General features: G+C 47.2%; 1 protein-coding gene across 1 annotated transcript in view; it reads right to left on the bottom strand.

Annotated features, from left to right (window-relative positions):
* The window catches only part of LOC127650051 (potassium voltage-gated channel subfamily KQT member 4-like), a 93,232-nt gene that overhangs the window by 3,907 nt on the left and 73,835 nt on the right, over positions 1 to 15,490 (bottom strand). Inside the window, 4 exon segments of the mRNA XM_052135183.1 lie at positions 443 to 581; positions 753 to 884; positions 13,791 to 13,890; positions 13,987 to 14,238. Coding sequence (XP_051991143.1) covers positions 443 to 581; positions 753 to 884; positions 13,791 to 13,890; positions 13,987 to 14,238 — 623 coding nt within the window.

Here is a 15,490-nt window from a genome sequence, read left to right on the forward strand (position 1 = left end):
AAACTTGTTAATTTAAGAACGTTGATGTGCTATTGAGATAACAATGATTTTGGGGAACACGCCATGGAGATTAAGTTTTTGCTAATTACAGCAGGTAAAAAAATCAAAATAAAAAAATGCAGCAGGCTTTGCTAAATCCAGCCTTGGTTTATATTTTTTATAAATTATGTTTTTTTTTATTTATTTTCCTTATAATTATATAGTGGTATATTGTTCCATTTAAGCTTGTGAAAGCCTGTGCATTATTGAACCCTTGTCAATATAAAATGTCCGATCATAGATGTGATGTATCTGCATACGAATGGTTTGAATGTGGCTCAAGTAGAATTTATAGTCAGAACTGTCAATTTTACATTATAGATTTGAATGGTATTCAATTATGGAAGGGTAATGCTGGATCACTCTCCCTATATTCTCAATATTCACAACTTTTTAAGCTTACCTGCTTCTCTACCTTAATTACACGCCCCATCATGCTTAATTCATCCATGTGTTCCAGTTCGGGAGCTATTTTCTCTCCTTTTTCAGACCTCACCTTTTTATCTGATGGAATGGCACCACGGCCTACAATCTGATCCACCCTTTCAAAAAAAAACAAAAACGTGTTTTAAACTTGACCTTTGTGGAAAAGCTTTTGGGGAATCTTTATTTTTTTTTATTGTATTTTTTAATTAATTTATGCTAAAATAATGCCATTACATGCTGCTTGTTGGAAAGATTTCTTTTCTTTATTTTATGTAGATTGACCAAACCTCATCTGCAGGCTTTTGATTCTGCCAAGCATATCAAGGTGTCCAGCTGAATACTGCTCAATCACATCCTTTACATCATATGGTCGCAGGGTTTCTTTAAACTTTCGCTTGGCCACCAGGAATTTAAGAATCCTACATTTGGGACAAACAAACATATTACAATGACCCTAGATGTAAAACCAGAAGCCTCACAGTCATTACAGGATGAAATAAAATAGCAATAATTCAAACAAAAGCAAATAGCTGTGTAACGAGGAACAAGATTAATATGTGTAACAAGATTAATTATAGAAAGAGGACTTATCAATTACATGAGTGACTCTATTGACAAACAGTAATTGTAGGGAGAGAATACAGCGCTTACATTTTTCCACATTTTATGTTATGTTACAGCTTTATTCCAAAATTTATAAATTCATTATTTTCCATAAAATTCTACAAACAATACCCCATAATGACAACGTGAAAGAAGTTTGTTTGAAATCTTTGCAAATGTTTAAAAAAAAAAAAACAATCACATTTTGCAAATGCAGTATTCACAGCATTTGCCATGACACTCAAAATTGAGCTCAGGTGCATCCTGTTTCCACTGATCATCTTGAGATGTTTCTACAACTTGATTGGAGTCCACCTGTGGTACATTTAGTTGATTGGACATGATTTGTAAAGGCACACAGCTGTCTATATAAGGTCCTGCAGTTAACAGTGCATGTCAGAGCACAAACCAAGCCATGAAGACCAAGGAATTGTCTGTAGACCTCCGAGACAGGATTGTACCAAGGCACAGATCTGGGGAAGGGTACAGAAAAATGTCTGCAGCACTGAAGGTCCCAATGAGCACAGTGGCCTCCATCATCCGTAAATGGAAGAAGTTTGAAACCACTAGGACTCTTCCTAGAGCTAGCCGCCCGGCCAAACTGAGCAATTGGGGGAGAAGGGCCTTAGTCAGGGAGATGACCAAGAACCCGATGGTCACTCTGACAGAGCTCCAGCATTTCTCTGTGGAGAGAGGAGAACTTTCCAGAAGAACAACCATCTCTGCAGCACTCCACCAATCAGGCCTGTATGGTAGAGTGGCCAGACGGAAGCCACTCCTCAGTAAAAGGCACATGACAGCCTGCCTGGAGTTTGCCAAAAGGCACCTGAAGGACTCTCAGATCATGAGAAACAAAATTCTCTGGTCTGATGAAACAAATATTTAACTCTTTGGACTGAATGGCAAGCATCATGTCTGGAGGAAACCAGGCACCGGTCATCACCTGGTCAATACCATCCCTACATTGAAGCATGGTGGTGGCAGCATCATGCTGTGGGGATGTTTTTCAGCGGCAGGAACTGGGAGACTAGTCAGGATTGAGGGAAAGAGGAATGCAGCAATGTACAGAGACATCCTTGATGAAAACCTGCTCCAGAGCGCTCTGGACCTCAGACTGGGGTGAAGGTTCATCTTCCAACAGGACAACAACCCTAAGCACACAGCTAAGATAACAAAGGAGTGGCTACGGGACAACTCTGTGAATGTCCTTGAGTGGCCCAGCCAGAGCCCAGACTTGAACCCGATTGAACATCTCTGGAGAGATCTGAAAATGGCTGTGCACCGACGCTCCCCATCTAACCTGATGGAGCTTGAAGAGGTCCTGCAAAGAAGAATGGGAGAAACTGCCCAAAAATAGGTGTGCCAATCTTTTAGCATCATACACAAAAAAACTTGAGGCTGTAATTGGTGCCAAAGGTGCTTCAACAAAGTATTGAGCAAAGGCTGGTTGGGGTTGGGGTTAGGGTTAAGGTGGTACCCATTCACTTTCATTGTGAGGACCAACAGAGCGGAGATATTCTAAATATATTTGTTTGAGTTCAGCAGGAGGAAAGTCCTACACATCTCAGGAATGAGGGTGAGTATACAGGTGAAACTCGAAAATTAGAATATCGTGCAAAAGTTCATTAATTTCAGTAATTCAACTTAAAAGGTGAAACTAATATATTATATAGACTCATTACAAGCAAAGGAAGATATTTCAAGCCTTTATTTGATATAATTTTTATGATTATGGCTTATAGCTTATGAAAACCCCAAATTCAGAATCTCAGAAAATTAGAATATTACATGAAATCAATAAAAAAAAGGATTTTAAATACAGAAATGTCGGCCCTCTGAAAAGTATAATCATGCATATGTACTCAGTACTTGGTTTGGGCCCCTTTTGCATTAATTACTGCCTCAATGCGCGTGGCATGGATGCTATCAGCCTGTGGCACTGCTGAGGTGTTATGGAAGACCAAGATGCTTCAATAGCGGCCTTCAGCTCTTCTGCATTGTTTGGTCTCATGTCTCTCATCTTTCTCTTGGCAATGCCCCATAGATTCTCTATGGGGTTCAGGTCAAGCGAGTTTGCTGGCCAATCAAGCACAGTAATACCATGGTCATTGAACCAGGTTTTGGTACTTTTGGCAGTGTGGGCAGGTGCCAAGTCCTGCTGGAAAATGAAGTCAGCATCTCCATAAAGCTTGTCTGCTGAAGGAAGCATGAAGTGCTCTAAAATGTCCCAGTAGACGGCTGCGTTGACTCTGGACTTAATAAAGTACAGTGGACCAACACCAGCCGATGACATGGCTCCCCAAACCAACACAGACTGTGGAAACTTCACACTGGACTTCAAGCATCTTGGATTGTGTCCTCTCCATTCTTCCTCCAGACTCTGGGACCTTGATTTCCAAATGAGATGCAAAATTTGCTCTCATCAGAAAAGAGGACTTTGGACCACTGAGCAACAGACCAGTTCTTTTTTCTTTAGCCCAGGTAAGACGCTTCTGATGTTGTTTGTTGTTCAGGAGCGGCTTGACAAGAGGAATACGACATTTGAAGCCTCAGTCCACTCCTTGTGAAGCTCCCCCACACATTTGAATGGCCTTTTCCTGACAATCCTCTCCAGGCTACGGTCATCCCTGCTGCTTGTGCACCTTTTTCTTCCACACTTTTCCCTTCCACTTAACTTTCTATTAATGTGCTTTGATACAGCACTTTGAGAACATCCAACTTCTTTTGCAATTACCTTTTGAGGCTTTCCCTCCTTGTGGAGGGTGTCAATGATGGTTCCCCTTCTGTCGCGCTCTCCACGTTGTGTCGGCGAAGCGACACTAGGGGTCTCTCTTGAGCGCCGATATCCACCTCTGATCTATGAAAAAAGGCCAATGAGAGTTGGCAGCCAGTATTTGCATGTCCCGCCCCCGGACATACAGGTATTTAAGCGGCGCAAATACGGGAGTTCATTCAGAAAATTTCTTCGGAGCCGATGGTCTGTCTGCAGTTTGCTGCGAGTTACACACCACTAACGTTCCTGTTTCCTCTGACGATCTGCATGCTGTTGGATCTTGGCGGCGCACAACAGCTTTCTCCTTCGCATTGCACGGCGTGCATTGTTGCCCCTGAGCGCTTCGACAGCGCAGACACACACACATACTGTGTATTAAAAGAGTTATTTCCCTGAAAAGAGTGAATTTCTCTAAAAGAGCAAAACACAGCGGCGTTGAACGTCCTTTTCAGGACGCGTCTTTTCAAGATGCCCTTCCGCCCCTGTGTTGTTCCTGTATGCGGTAGAGTGCTCTCCATTTCAGACGGCCACAGGCGCTGTCTCGTGTGTTTGGGCCGCGATCACACCGAGGCGGCATTTGTGGATGGCTCATGTTCTCACTGCGAGAACATGACCATGACCACGTTGCGGCCGCGGCTTGCTTTCAACAGAGAGCAAGCCACCCCAGCTGCACCCCGCATTGCTCCTTCTTCCCACAGGATTGAGGACGATGCGGTTGGCGCTGGGGGTGATTTGGGGGCGGCAGCGGGTGCAGTTTCGCCGGGTAGCCCCCCGCGAACCTCCCGTTCCCTGACACGCTCGCTGGTCCCCGTCTACGCTCGCGGTGATAGCGGCTCGCCTCACGGCCCGGCTGTCTATCCTCCCGAGCCCGAAGTAGATGAGCTCGCCGCTGCATCGGAGAGTGTGATGTCTGATGCCGAGGACTCCCCTGGAATGCCGCCTTCGGGCCAGCAGGCCCAGGCTGAAGCCGACACTCAGATGTCTGACATGCTTTCCCGGGCCGCCATGAGCGTGGGGTTGGTTTGGAACCCTCCATCCTCCCCACAGCCTTCACGGTTGGATGACTGGTTCCTGGGGGCAGCGCGCCATTCGCGGCCACGCATCTCCCCGGTCCCGTTTTTCCCGGAGGTGCATGACGAGCTGACATCTACGTGGAGAGCCTCGCTCTCCGCTCGTCTAGGTGCCACCCGCTCCACTCTCAGCACCCTCGACGGCGGAGAGCACCACGGATACGGGCCGATTCCCCAGGTCGATAGGGCAGTTGCGTACCATCTATGCCCCGGTAGCCCTACCTCCTGGCGTGGCCGCCCCGTACTCCCATCCAAGCCCTGCAGGACAACATCCTCGCTCAACGCGAAGGCCTACAGTGCGGCTGGACGCGCTGCCTCTGCCCTGCATGCGATGACCCTCCTGCAAGTCCACCAGGCCAAAGCACTCAGAAACATGCACGGGGGTGGACCTGATCCTGATGTGCTGCAGGAACTGCGCTCAGTGACCGACCTCGCCCTGAGAGTGAAGGCCACAGCGCAGGCACTCGGACAGGCGATGGCCACCCTAGTAGTCCAGGAACACCATCTCTGGCTCAATCTGGTCGAGATGCGTGAGGCCGTCAAGAACCGCTTCCTAGACGCACATGTCTCCCAGATTGGCCTTTTCGGCGACACCGTTGAGGACTTCGCCCAACAGTTCTCCGCGGTGAAGAAGCAGATGGAGGCCATCTCTCACATCATGCCCCGCCGCACACCTGCCGCTACGGGCCCTGCCCCGTCTGCCCGCCGAGGGCATCCCCCTGCGAAGAAACCAGCTCCTGCTCCGCCTCAACCTGGGCCCAGCTCTCAGCCCCAGCGTCGAGCACCCCGCAGGCGGCGCACGCCCCCTGTCTCACGAACCCCCTCTAGGACCCGGAAGGCTCTCAAGCGTTCCTGAGACAGCCGACCCAGAGCCCAAGATGTTAGCTCCGGAGGTGGTAAGACCGCTCCGTCGCCCAGTGGAGGGCCGGGAGGAGAATCCTTTGTTTTTTCATTTGCCACACCCCCTGACGGGGGCTGTGGTACCCACATTCTCAATAAAAGAGCTATTTCCTTTGCCTCTGGGTCACCTGGCCCGCAAATGCCGTTCTCACGGCAATCTGCTTTCAGATTACGACAGTCCCGGTACACCGGACGCGGCGATCCCGCCTTCCGCCTGCCTACGACTGCCCCCCGGCCGGCCGGTTCAGACGAGTCCAGAGGACGCCAGCAGACCTCCTCCTCAGTCACGAACCGCCCCCTGCCGGGTGCGCGGAGCAAGGTAAGTGCTTTGAGTCTATTCTCAGCACCCCAGCCTCAGGCTGCAACGAAGCCGCCCGACGCTGCATTAACTGTTCCGCCCCGCTGCGAGGCCCCGCCGGGTACGTCCAAAATACTCGTCCCTTTGGTGCCCCTAAGCGCAGAGCTGGGAAGCGTGGTTTTCAGCTTCCCAACGCATCACGCTGGCTGCACCGGACCATTCGACTTCGGTTACGCAATTCAGTTTGCCCGGCTCCGGCCCCCCTTCAAGGGCGTCCGCTTTTCCGCAGTACACGGCGAGCATGCCAGTTCCCTGCACATGGAAATCGCGACCCTCTTAGCCAAGGGCGCGGTAGAGCCCGTCCCTCCAACCGAAATGAGGAAGGGTTTCTACAGCCCTTACTTCATTGTACCCAAGAAAGGCGGTGGCTTACGACCAATCCTGGACCTGCGAGTTTTCAATCGGGCCTTGTTAAAACTCCCGTTCAAAATGCTCACGCAGAGAAATATTCTGGCTGGCGTTCAGCATCTAGATTGGTTCACAGCGGTAGACCTGAAGGACGCGTACTTCCACGTCTCAATTCTGCCACGACACCGACCCTTCTTACGGTTTGCGTTCGACGGCCAGGCATTTCGGTACAAAGTCCTCCCCTTCGGCCTGTCTCTGTCCCCTCGCGTCTTCACGAAGGTCGCAGAGGCGGCTCTTGCCCCGCTACGAGTAGCCGGCATCCGCATTCTCAACTACCTCGACGACTGGTTATCCTAGCACACTCTCAAGAGTTACTATGCACACACAGAGACCAGGTGCTCCGGCACCTCAGCCGCTTGGGGCTTCAGGTCAACTGGGAAAAGAGCAAGCTCACTCCGGTTCAGAGCATCTCTTTTCTCGGGTTGGAGTTAGACTCAGCCTCAATGACAGCACGTCTCACGAGCGAGCGTGCTCAGTCGGTGCTGGATTGCCTCGCTTCCTTCAAGCCAGGCACAGTGGTCCCTCTAAAACTTTTCCAGAGGCTCCTGGGGCATATGGCGTCCTCTGCGGCGGTCGCACCGCTGGGGTTGATGCATATGAGACCACTCCAGCACTGGCTCCAGACTCGAGTCCCGAGACAAGCATGGCACCACAGCACGCATCGGGTAAGGATCACCCCCGCCTGCCTCAAAACACTCCGACCCTGGACAGACCTCTGCTTTTTACGGGCAGGAGTGCCCCTGCAGCAGGTGTCCCGACGCGTTCTGGTCACAACCGACACCTCCCGGTCCGGGTGGGGTGCCGTGTGTAGCGGGCACGCAGCAGCGGGCCATTGGAAAGGGGCCCCGCTGCGTTGGCACATCAACTGCCTGGAGTTGCTGACCATCCTTCTCGCCCTCAGGAAGTTCCTCCCGTTAGTTCGTACGCTCCCGCCACATGTCACAACTCGCCCGCCGTCTCCTCCTATGGAGCCAGACTCAGATCGCTGCGTGCCACTCACATCCCCAGCAAGCTCAATGTCGTAGCGGACGCGCTATCACGACAACGCCTGCCCGGCGGGGAGTGGAGGCTTCACCCCCAGTCGATCCAGCTGATTTGGGAATGGTTTGGCAAGGCCCAGGTAGACCTGTTTGCCTCCCAGGAAACCTCCCACTGCCCGCTCTGGTACGCCCTAAAAGAGGCTCCCCTTGGGACAGACGCGCTGGCACACAGCTGGCCCTCGGGGCTGCGCAAGTACGCATTTCCCCCAGTGAGCCTTCTTGCACCGGTGCTGTGCAAGGTCAGGGAGGACGAGGAGCGTGTCACGTTAGTGGCCCCCTACTGGCCCACTCGGACTTGGTTCTCGGAACTCAGACTTCTCGTGACAGCTCCTCCCTGGTGAATTCCCCTGAGAAAGGACCTCCGCTCTCAGGGACAGGGCACCCTCTGGCACCCGCGCCCAGACCTCTGGAACCTCCACGTCTGGTCCCTGGACGGGATGCGGAAGAGCTAGCCGGCTTACCGGCGACTGTTGTGAATACAATTAACCAAGCCAGAGCCCCCTCTACCAGGCAACTTTACGCCCTAAAGTGGCGCTTGTTCGCAGGTTGGTGTTCTTCCCGAACTGAAGGCCCGCAGAGATGCGCGATTAGGTCAGTGCTCCTGTTCCTACAGGAGAGGCTGGACAGGAGGCTGTCCCCGTCCACCCTCAAGGTGTATGTTGCCGCCATTGCCGCCCACCACGATCCTGTAGACGGCAAGTCTTTGGGTAAGCACGACCTGATCCTCAGGTTCCTGAGAGGCGCCGGAGGTTGAATCCCTCCCGGCCAGGCCTAGTTCCCTCCTGGGATCTCTCGGTAGTCTTGGCAGGACTCCAGAGACCCCCTTCGAGCAGCTTGAATCAATTGGACTCAGGGCCCTCTCTCTTAAGACGGCCCTGCTGATCGCTTCGCCTCTATCAAGAGGGTCGGGGACCTGCAAGTGTTCTCTGTCAGCGACACTTGCCTGGAGTTCGGTCCGGCAGATACGTCTGTGATCCTAAGACCGCTGACCGGGCTATGTGCCCAAGGTTCCTACCACACCATTCCGAGATCAGGTAGTGAACCTGCAAGCGCTGCCCGGGAGGAGGCAGACCCAGCCCTTTCATTGCTATGTCCAGTCGCGCCCTGCACATTTACCTGGACCGCACACAGAGCACCAGACGCTCTGAGCAGCTCTTTGTCTGCTTTGGGGGACGGCAGAAAGGGAATGCCGTCTCCAAACAGAGGCTCGCCCACTGGGTTGTCGACGCCATCACACTGGCTTATCACACCCAGGCCGTGCCCCTACCCTTGCGGGTCCGAGCTCACTCAACAAGGGGTGTTGCATCCTCGTGGGCACTGGCCAAGGGCACCTCCCTAGCAGACATCTGTAGAGCCGCGGGTTGGGCAACACCCAACACCTTCGCGAGGTTTTACAGCCTCCGCGTTGAGTCGGTTGCGTCTCGTGTTTTGTCAGGTCCGAGCCCGTGAGAACTTCGGTAACACGTGAACCGACCGGCCGGGTGGATCAGCTTGCGCCAGCGCCCTTTCCTGGCGTCAAGGTTAAGTAGTGCGCCTTATTTCCCAGGGCGCCCCACTCCGAGTCGGGACCCTGGTCGATTCCTCCCCAGCCCTCCGGGTCCGCGGTTCAGCGGAGGAACTCGCCGACCCAAGCCACTGCGGGTACCCTGATGGCTACCCTGTACTGGTATAGGTGCTCCACAGGTAAGGCCTCCTGCTCGGACTCCCCCTGTGTGTATTTCCACGGTTCTGTCCCCTTACAAGCGGACCACCGTGTCTCCCTTAGGCAGTTACAGCTGCCCCAGTCGCCGTGCTGTAGCAACTCCCCCCTTTCGAGGCTGGATCTACCACCGCACCATACTTTCCACACGAGCCCTAAGACGGCCGTGTGACGTGTCTACCACTTTTCCTCCCCAAGAAAAAGGGCAGATGTGGTCTCCGCAGGGTCTGGGTAAGACCCCCTTCCCTATATGTGTGTAAGGGCCCCGGCCGTGATTGCTCTATGCGAGAAACATAGAGAGAAAAGAGGCCCAGCCAGGCTGGCCCATTCCCATGTTGGCAAACATTGCCTTGTTCCCCTCTCAGGGTAACTAGAAGGATCCCGATGTTCAGTATGGGGCATTGGGGAAGAGTGCGATGCAGCCGGGTACAGGCGATGCGTGGCACTGGATGAATCCCTGCCCGCCTCTGTATCGGCAGTTCACGTACACGGTTCAGCACATGGCAAGATTGGAATGGGTCCCCTAGTGTCGCTTCTCCGACACAGCGTGGAGAGAGCGACAGAAGGGAACGTTTGGTTACGTATGTAACCTCCGTTCCCCGAGGGAGGTAACGACACGTTGTGTCTTTCCTCCGCCATGTCGCTGAACTGAGCCACTGTTGTGGCCGGACCATTTCCGGCTCCTCAGAAAAATCCTGAATGAACTCCCGTATTTGCGCCGCTTAAATACCCGTATGTCCGGGGACGGGACATGCAAATACTGGCTGCCAACTCTCATTGGCCTTTTTTCATAGATCAGAGGTGGATATCGGCGCTCAAGATAGACCCCTAGTGTCGCTTCTCCGACACAACGTGTCGTTCCCTCCCTCAGGGAACGGAGGTTACATACTTAACCAAACGTTTTATGCACAACTGTCAGGTCAGCAGTCTTCCCCATGATTGTGAATTCAACTGAACCAGACTGAGAGACCATTTAAAGGCTCAGGAACCCTTTGCAGGTGTTTTGGATTAATTAGCTGATTAGAGTGTGACACTTTGAGCCTACAATACTGAACCTTTTCACAATATTCTAATTTTCTGAGATTCTGAATTTGGGGTTTTCATAAGCTGTAAGCCATAATCATAAAAATTATATCAAATAAAGGCTTGAAATATCTTCCTTTGCTTGTAATGAGTCTATATAATATATTAGTTTCACCTTTTAAGTTGAATTACTGAAATTAATGAACTTTTGCACGATATTATAATTTTTCGAGTTTCACCTGTATGATGGGAGAATTTTCCATTTAGGATGAACTATACCTTCAATGTTTTTGTCATTTGTGTAAACTGAAACATTGTCACCTCACCTAATTTTTATGGTTATTTGTTTTGGCAACCACAGCTGCCTGCCTTTTTTCGTTTTCTTTGTTTACTGTAAAATTAACAGCATTTTGTTTTGTCCATTGAAAAATGATTTTATCAACCCTGACTCAGAATATTCCTTGTAGCTCTGAGATCTTTTGTAGGCATAAACAAGAAAGCAGCTGAAAAAGTTATTTACTGTATATTACTGTTTGCAGTCGAGCAGGGCAAGAGATGCCCTTGACTGCCAAGGGCCACACTGCTTCATTTTTCACATAAAGTGCTTTTGCCAGGTGTTAAAGAGTTTGTCACAGCCAGGGGAGATGAGACAGAGGCATGTTAGCCCTCTACAAACCTTCATTGATCCCGCTTATCATTATCAAATTGCATTATCTGGCCCTGCTGGCTCAACAGAAATCTGGACATCAGCCATAGTTCCACTAAAACTGTCATACTTGGCTGTGATAGATAACAACAGTGAGTAAGAGCAGAATATTACTGAAGAGGATATCCTGTCTTTAATAAGCGACTTGGCACACCAAAATAAGCAACCTGCTTTCTCCAGGTTTCATGAAGAACTGGCCATCTAAATCAATTAAAATCTTGGGGAAAAGAAAAAATAGCACATTTACACATTTTAGGGGTAGGGGAGTGTTTCATAAAAGCACAAACATAGGAGGAGAGGGGAAACAGACTAGCACTGATTTATAATAATGTTATGTACAGTAGATTGGAGCTTGGACATACTTGTGCTGTGGGAGCCCAAAACCCTGAAATATATGCTCATATTTATTAGTAACTTCATGAAAAAACAAGTCCAAAGTCACTTATAATAATTGCACATGGCAACACTGATTTAATCTCTCAGAAAACTAGAATCAGCTCTCGATCCATTAGCAACCAGTATAAGGGGAAACTGAGCTTGGACAAAAGAGTCATTGTTTTGCAGGAACTTGTGTGTGCTTCTCTGCCTGGGTGATGGTGCTGTTTCAGAGGAGATCTGAGAAGACGAAGAAGTCCACAGCTGGTCCACAGCTCACATCAACCACCCCCCACTGAACAAACAAGTATCTTGACTCCAGAGTTTAGGCTTTTTGCTGTCTGTATAATTTTCTTCTTTTAAATTTGCAGGTAGTTGCATATTTTACCAGGGCGGGTCTCAGGTGTGGATAAAAGAGAGGGTAAGGAAAAAGAGAAGGAGAGAGGGGGAAAAAGATATCCCATTTATTTTCATCCTCCAAGGGTTTCCTTAAAATGCTGACTCTCTCTCTTGATGGCAATGCAATGTACGGGTGTATCATTATATGGGCACCTTTAGAATACCCCTGTCCTCAGCCACCCCTAATGATGGAGCCCCTAAAAATAGCTGCATGAACAAATATCATTAGAAAACTGTACAAGAATACATTCATAAACATATGTAAAGTTGACATTTTAATCTACGGGGAGCAAAAGTCTTTTATGATAAAAATTATATTTCTATAAAATGTTTATGCTGAGAGTATGATTTCTAAAAATATAATATAATTTAAGTCTTCTTAGAAATGTATCAAACTAATTCAGAGCAATACTTTAAAAATTATATTTTAGGGGGCCTGGGTAGTTCACCAAGTAAAGACACTGACTACCACACCTGGAGTCACAAGTTCGCTATAATGTGGTTCTCGCTCTCTGTGGGGAAAGTGGTGAGTTGTGCGTGGATGCCGTGGAGAATAGTGTGAAGTCTCCACACGCACTATGTCTCCGCAGTAATCCGCTCAACAAGCAGCATGATAAGATGCGCTGATTGCTCAGATGCAGAGGCAACTGAGATTCGTACTCCGTCACCCAAATTGAGGGGAGTCACTAGGCCACCACGAGGACTTAGAGCACATTGGGAATTGGGCATTCCAAATTGGGGAGAAAAGAAAATAATAATAATATTTTAACTGCTGACAATGTCAAGTAACTTATTCAAATATTTGTATACAAAAAAAGCTAAATAGGAGCATTTACTATTTGATAACAAAAATATTATTTATTATGATTAACTACTCCAGCCCCCCGCGACCCTGTACACAGGATAAGCGGTTGACGATGGATGGATGGATGGATGATTAACTACAATATCATTGTGTAAAAATATAATTATATTTTTACAAAATTGTTATGCTGACAATATAATTTGTTTTTAAAATATTTGTAAACAAAACAAATGAATATAGATGCATTTTCTATTTTAAATAATGTAAATATTATTTTTTATGATAAAATACTATTTCACTGTTGTCCATTTTCCTTGTTTTTAAACAAGATCTTATTGTTGTCTTATTATTGCTGCTATTATTATAGTCCTAGGATCCAACCTGTGCAGAAGGTCATTGTATCATTCAGGGGTTTTTTTTTTTATTTTTTGTTTTTAGAACATACCTGATTCTGAGCTTGAAAAGCATGCCCTACAGATTCTTACAGCAGAACACTTATAAACTGTTGGCCTCCCATAAAAGTGAAACCTTAGCATTGTGGTGAAGCTAAAATGTTCCTGTTCCAAAGAACATCAATCTTATCAAAGGACTCTGTTTGGACAATGTGACCTAATCAACCTCGATACCCTGGTCAGGATACAAGGCTTGAATACTTTGACTTGCATCAAAGTATGATGACAGATTTACTGCTTCTGTGTTTGTTCAGTCAAAGCAACTGGATGACAGAGGCTTCTGCTTGCACTATAAAATCTTTTGTAACTTTATGAGGGGGTTGCATTGCATTCCTATCTGCACATACTGTACATTTACTTGGAGATCTTACCACACTGACCAATCTGAGAGAGGGCACCTGCCTCTTTTTAGAACATCTAGTATTACTTTCTGCTTGATTAAGCAAGAGGCAGGACCCGCAACTGAAGGTTGCCATGCCCTGTAAGAGTCTCACCCAGCTTTGTCTCCATAATGGTCATCTTATGTAATTGCACTGTGAAAAGGTCATGGCTGACAGAGCAGATTCTATGCTGAGCTCCCTTTTGCAGAAGACTATTCTTTCAAACTGAACAGCATGCATGGTCACATTAGCTGAGAGTAGTTACCTTAAGTGAGCCATGGAGTTTAAGACTCTGTAGAACTCTAGTGATTTACCTACCCAGCCCTTCACTCACCTAACGGCTCGAATTAGTGTCTTTACTGCTGGTATCACATCTTCCATGGCAACATCACAGTAAGATTTGTCCTCTGTGCTCTCTTCTCCCACTCCATCAGCTACAAGAGATCAAACCATAATTAGATAAGCATAATGTACTGTATGCAAGTGTGGTGTGTCTGTATAAAGGTAAACATTTGGACAGAGATGGGTACCATCTGGAGCAGGTCGTGGTTTTAGACGGAGAGAGGTACGAAATCGAGTACGATCGTTGAAGCTCCAGCTTTTCTGGACCTTTCCAGGGCTGGTGGCTTCTGAAACATTCTCTGTGCTGGGTGAGCCACGCACATTCCCTAGGGGCAGAAGAGAAGCCTTGCTCCGGATAGCCTGAGAAGAACGGGAATTGTTCATCCTAATGCGGTCACGGAATCCCATTTTACCACTGGCGAGAGAATTAGAGGAATGATCTGATTTGATGATAAACAATGAAATGAATCACTTGTTCATCTTCTCATAATCACCATCTTTGTTTTTCTGTGTGTCTTATGTAAAGCTGACTTATTCTATATGTCAATGTAAAAAAAAAAAAATGAAATAAAAAAAACCTAAGAGTAAATATTTGCTTATGTAAGAAAACAAATCAGCAGAGACAAACAGACAAAAGGAAACAAACACTGATCTATCAGCAAGTGGTTAGTATAATTTACAAGGTAACACTAACACCACAGAACAAAGAAATGGTTTATTAAAATGACATATTGGACCTTAGTGTGAGCATCACATAAATCCATCCTTCTACAGGAAAGACCATTGTTTAGAGACAATCAAGTTTATGTGTCAAGTTTATTTGTTTTATTTGTTTTTAAGCAAAAATGTAACAGTTCAGTGATATTTGTACCTACAAAGCAACTTTTCCTCATTAATAGACCCCATTAGTTTAACATTGAAAAATAAAATAATACAAAAAGATAACAGACTTCTGTCTGGCATATTTTTTAATATGCACTGGACATATTTTCAACTTTCATTCCTATTTATTCTGTTATTACTGCTATGTATTCTCTTATTTAATTTAAATTGCACTTCCACAAAAACTTGATGTATATATTGTATTTATTCAGTATGCTGTGATTGTTTTAAAACAATCTGGCAAGGCAAATTCCTTGTGAGTGCAACAAATTTGCAATAAATTTGATTATGATTCTGAAAAAGAAATTGGCCAGTTTTATTGAAAACTAATCTAATTGTCACACACAATTTAGCTTTTGATATTTTAAGATGATTTACTATGAAATACTGATTAAGATTCCCCCCAGTGCATTGGCTTTAGATAAAAGGACCTGAATGTGAGTTTTTGGATGAGTTACACCCTCATCCTGTGGTTCTTAATGGTGGCTTCATGAACGAAAAAGATTTGCATGTTTGAGGTTTTGTTGTGTACGTACGGCTATTTGGATTCACATTTAAATAGTTAAGGTAGAAAATTACCAGTCCTCAAACTTAATTCCTTAAATTGAAAAGACTGAGAGATTCTGAGGAATGAGAGTGAAGGGCATGCCATCAAAGACGGCAACTGGAGAAATGCAAGAGCACTCTTTGAATCCAAGGAATCAAGCAAAAGCATGCAAGATGCAAATACAGTGCAATTGACCAATAAAAAAAATACATACAAATAGTAAGAAACAAGCTGAAGTGTGTATTGTTAGCTGAAAGCTAGCT

The sequence above is a fragment of the Xyrauchen texanus genome, chromosome 10 (assembly GCF_025860055.1).
Source record: "Xyrauchen texanus isolate HMW12.3.18 chromosome 10, RBS_HiC_50CHRs, whole genome shotgun sequence".
Lineage (NCBI taxonomy): Eukaryota > Metazoa > Chordata > Actinopteri > Cypriniformes > Catostomidae > Xyrauchen > Xyrauchen texanus.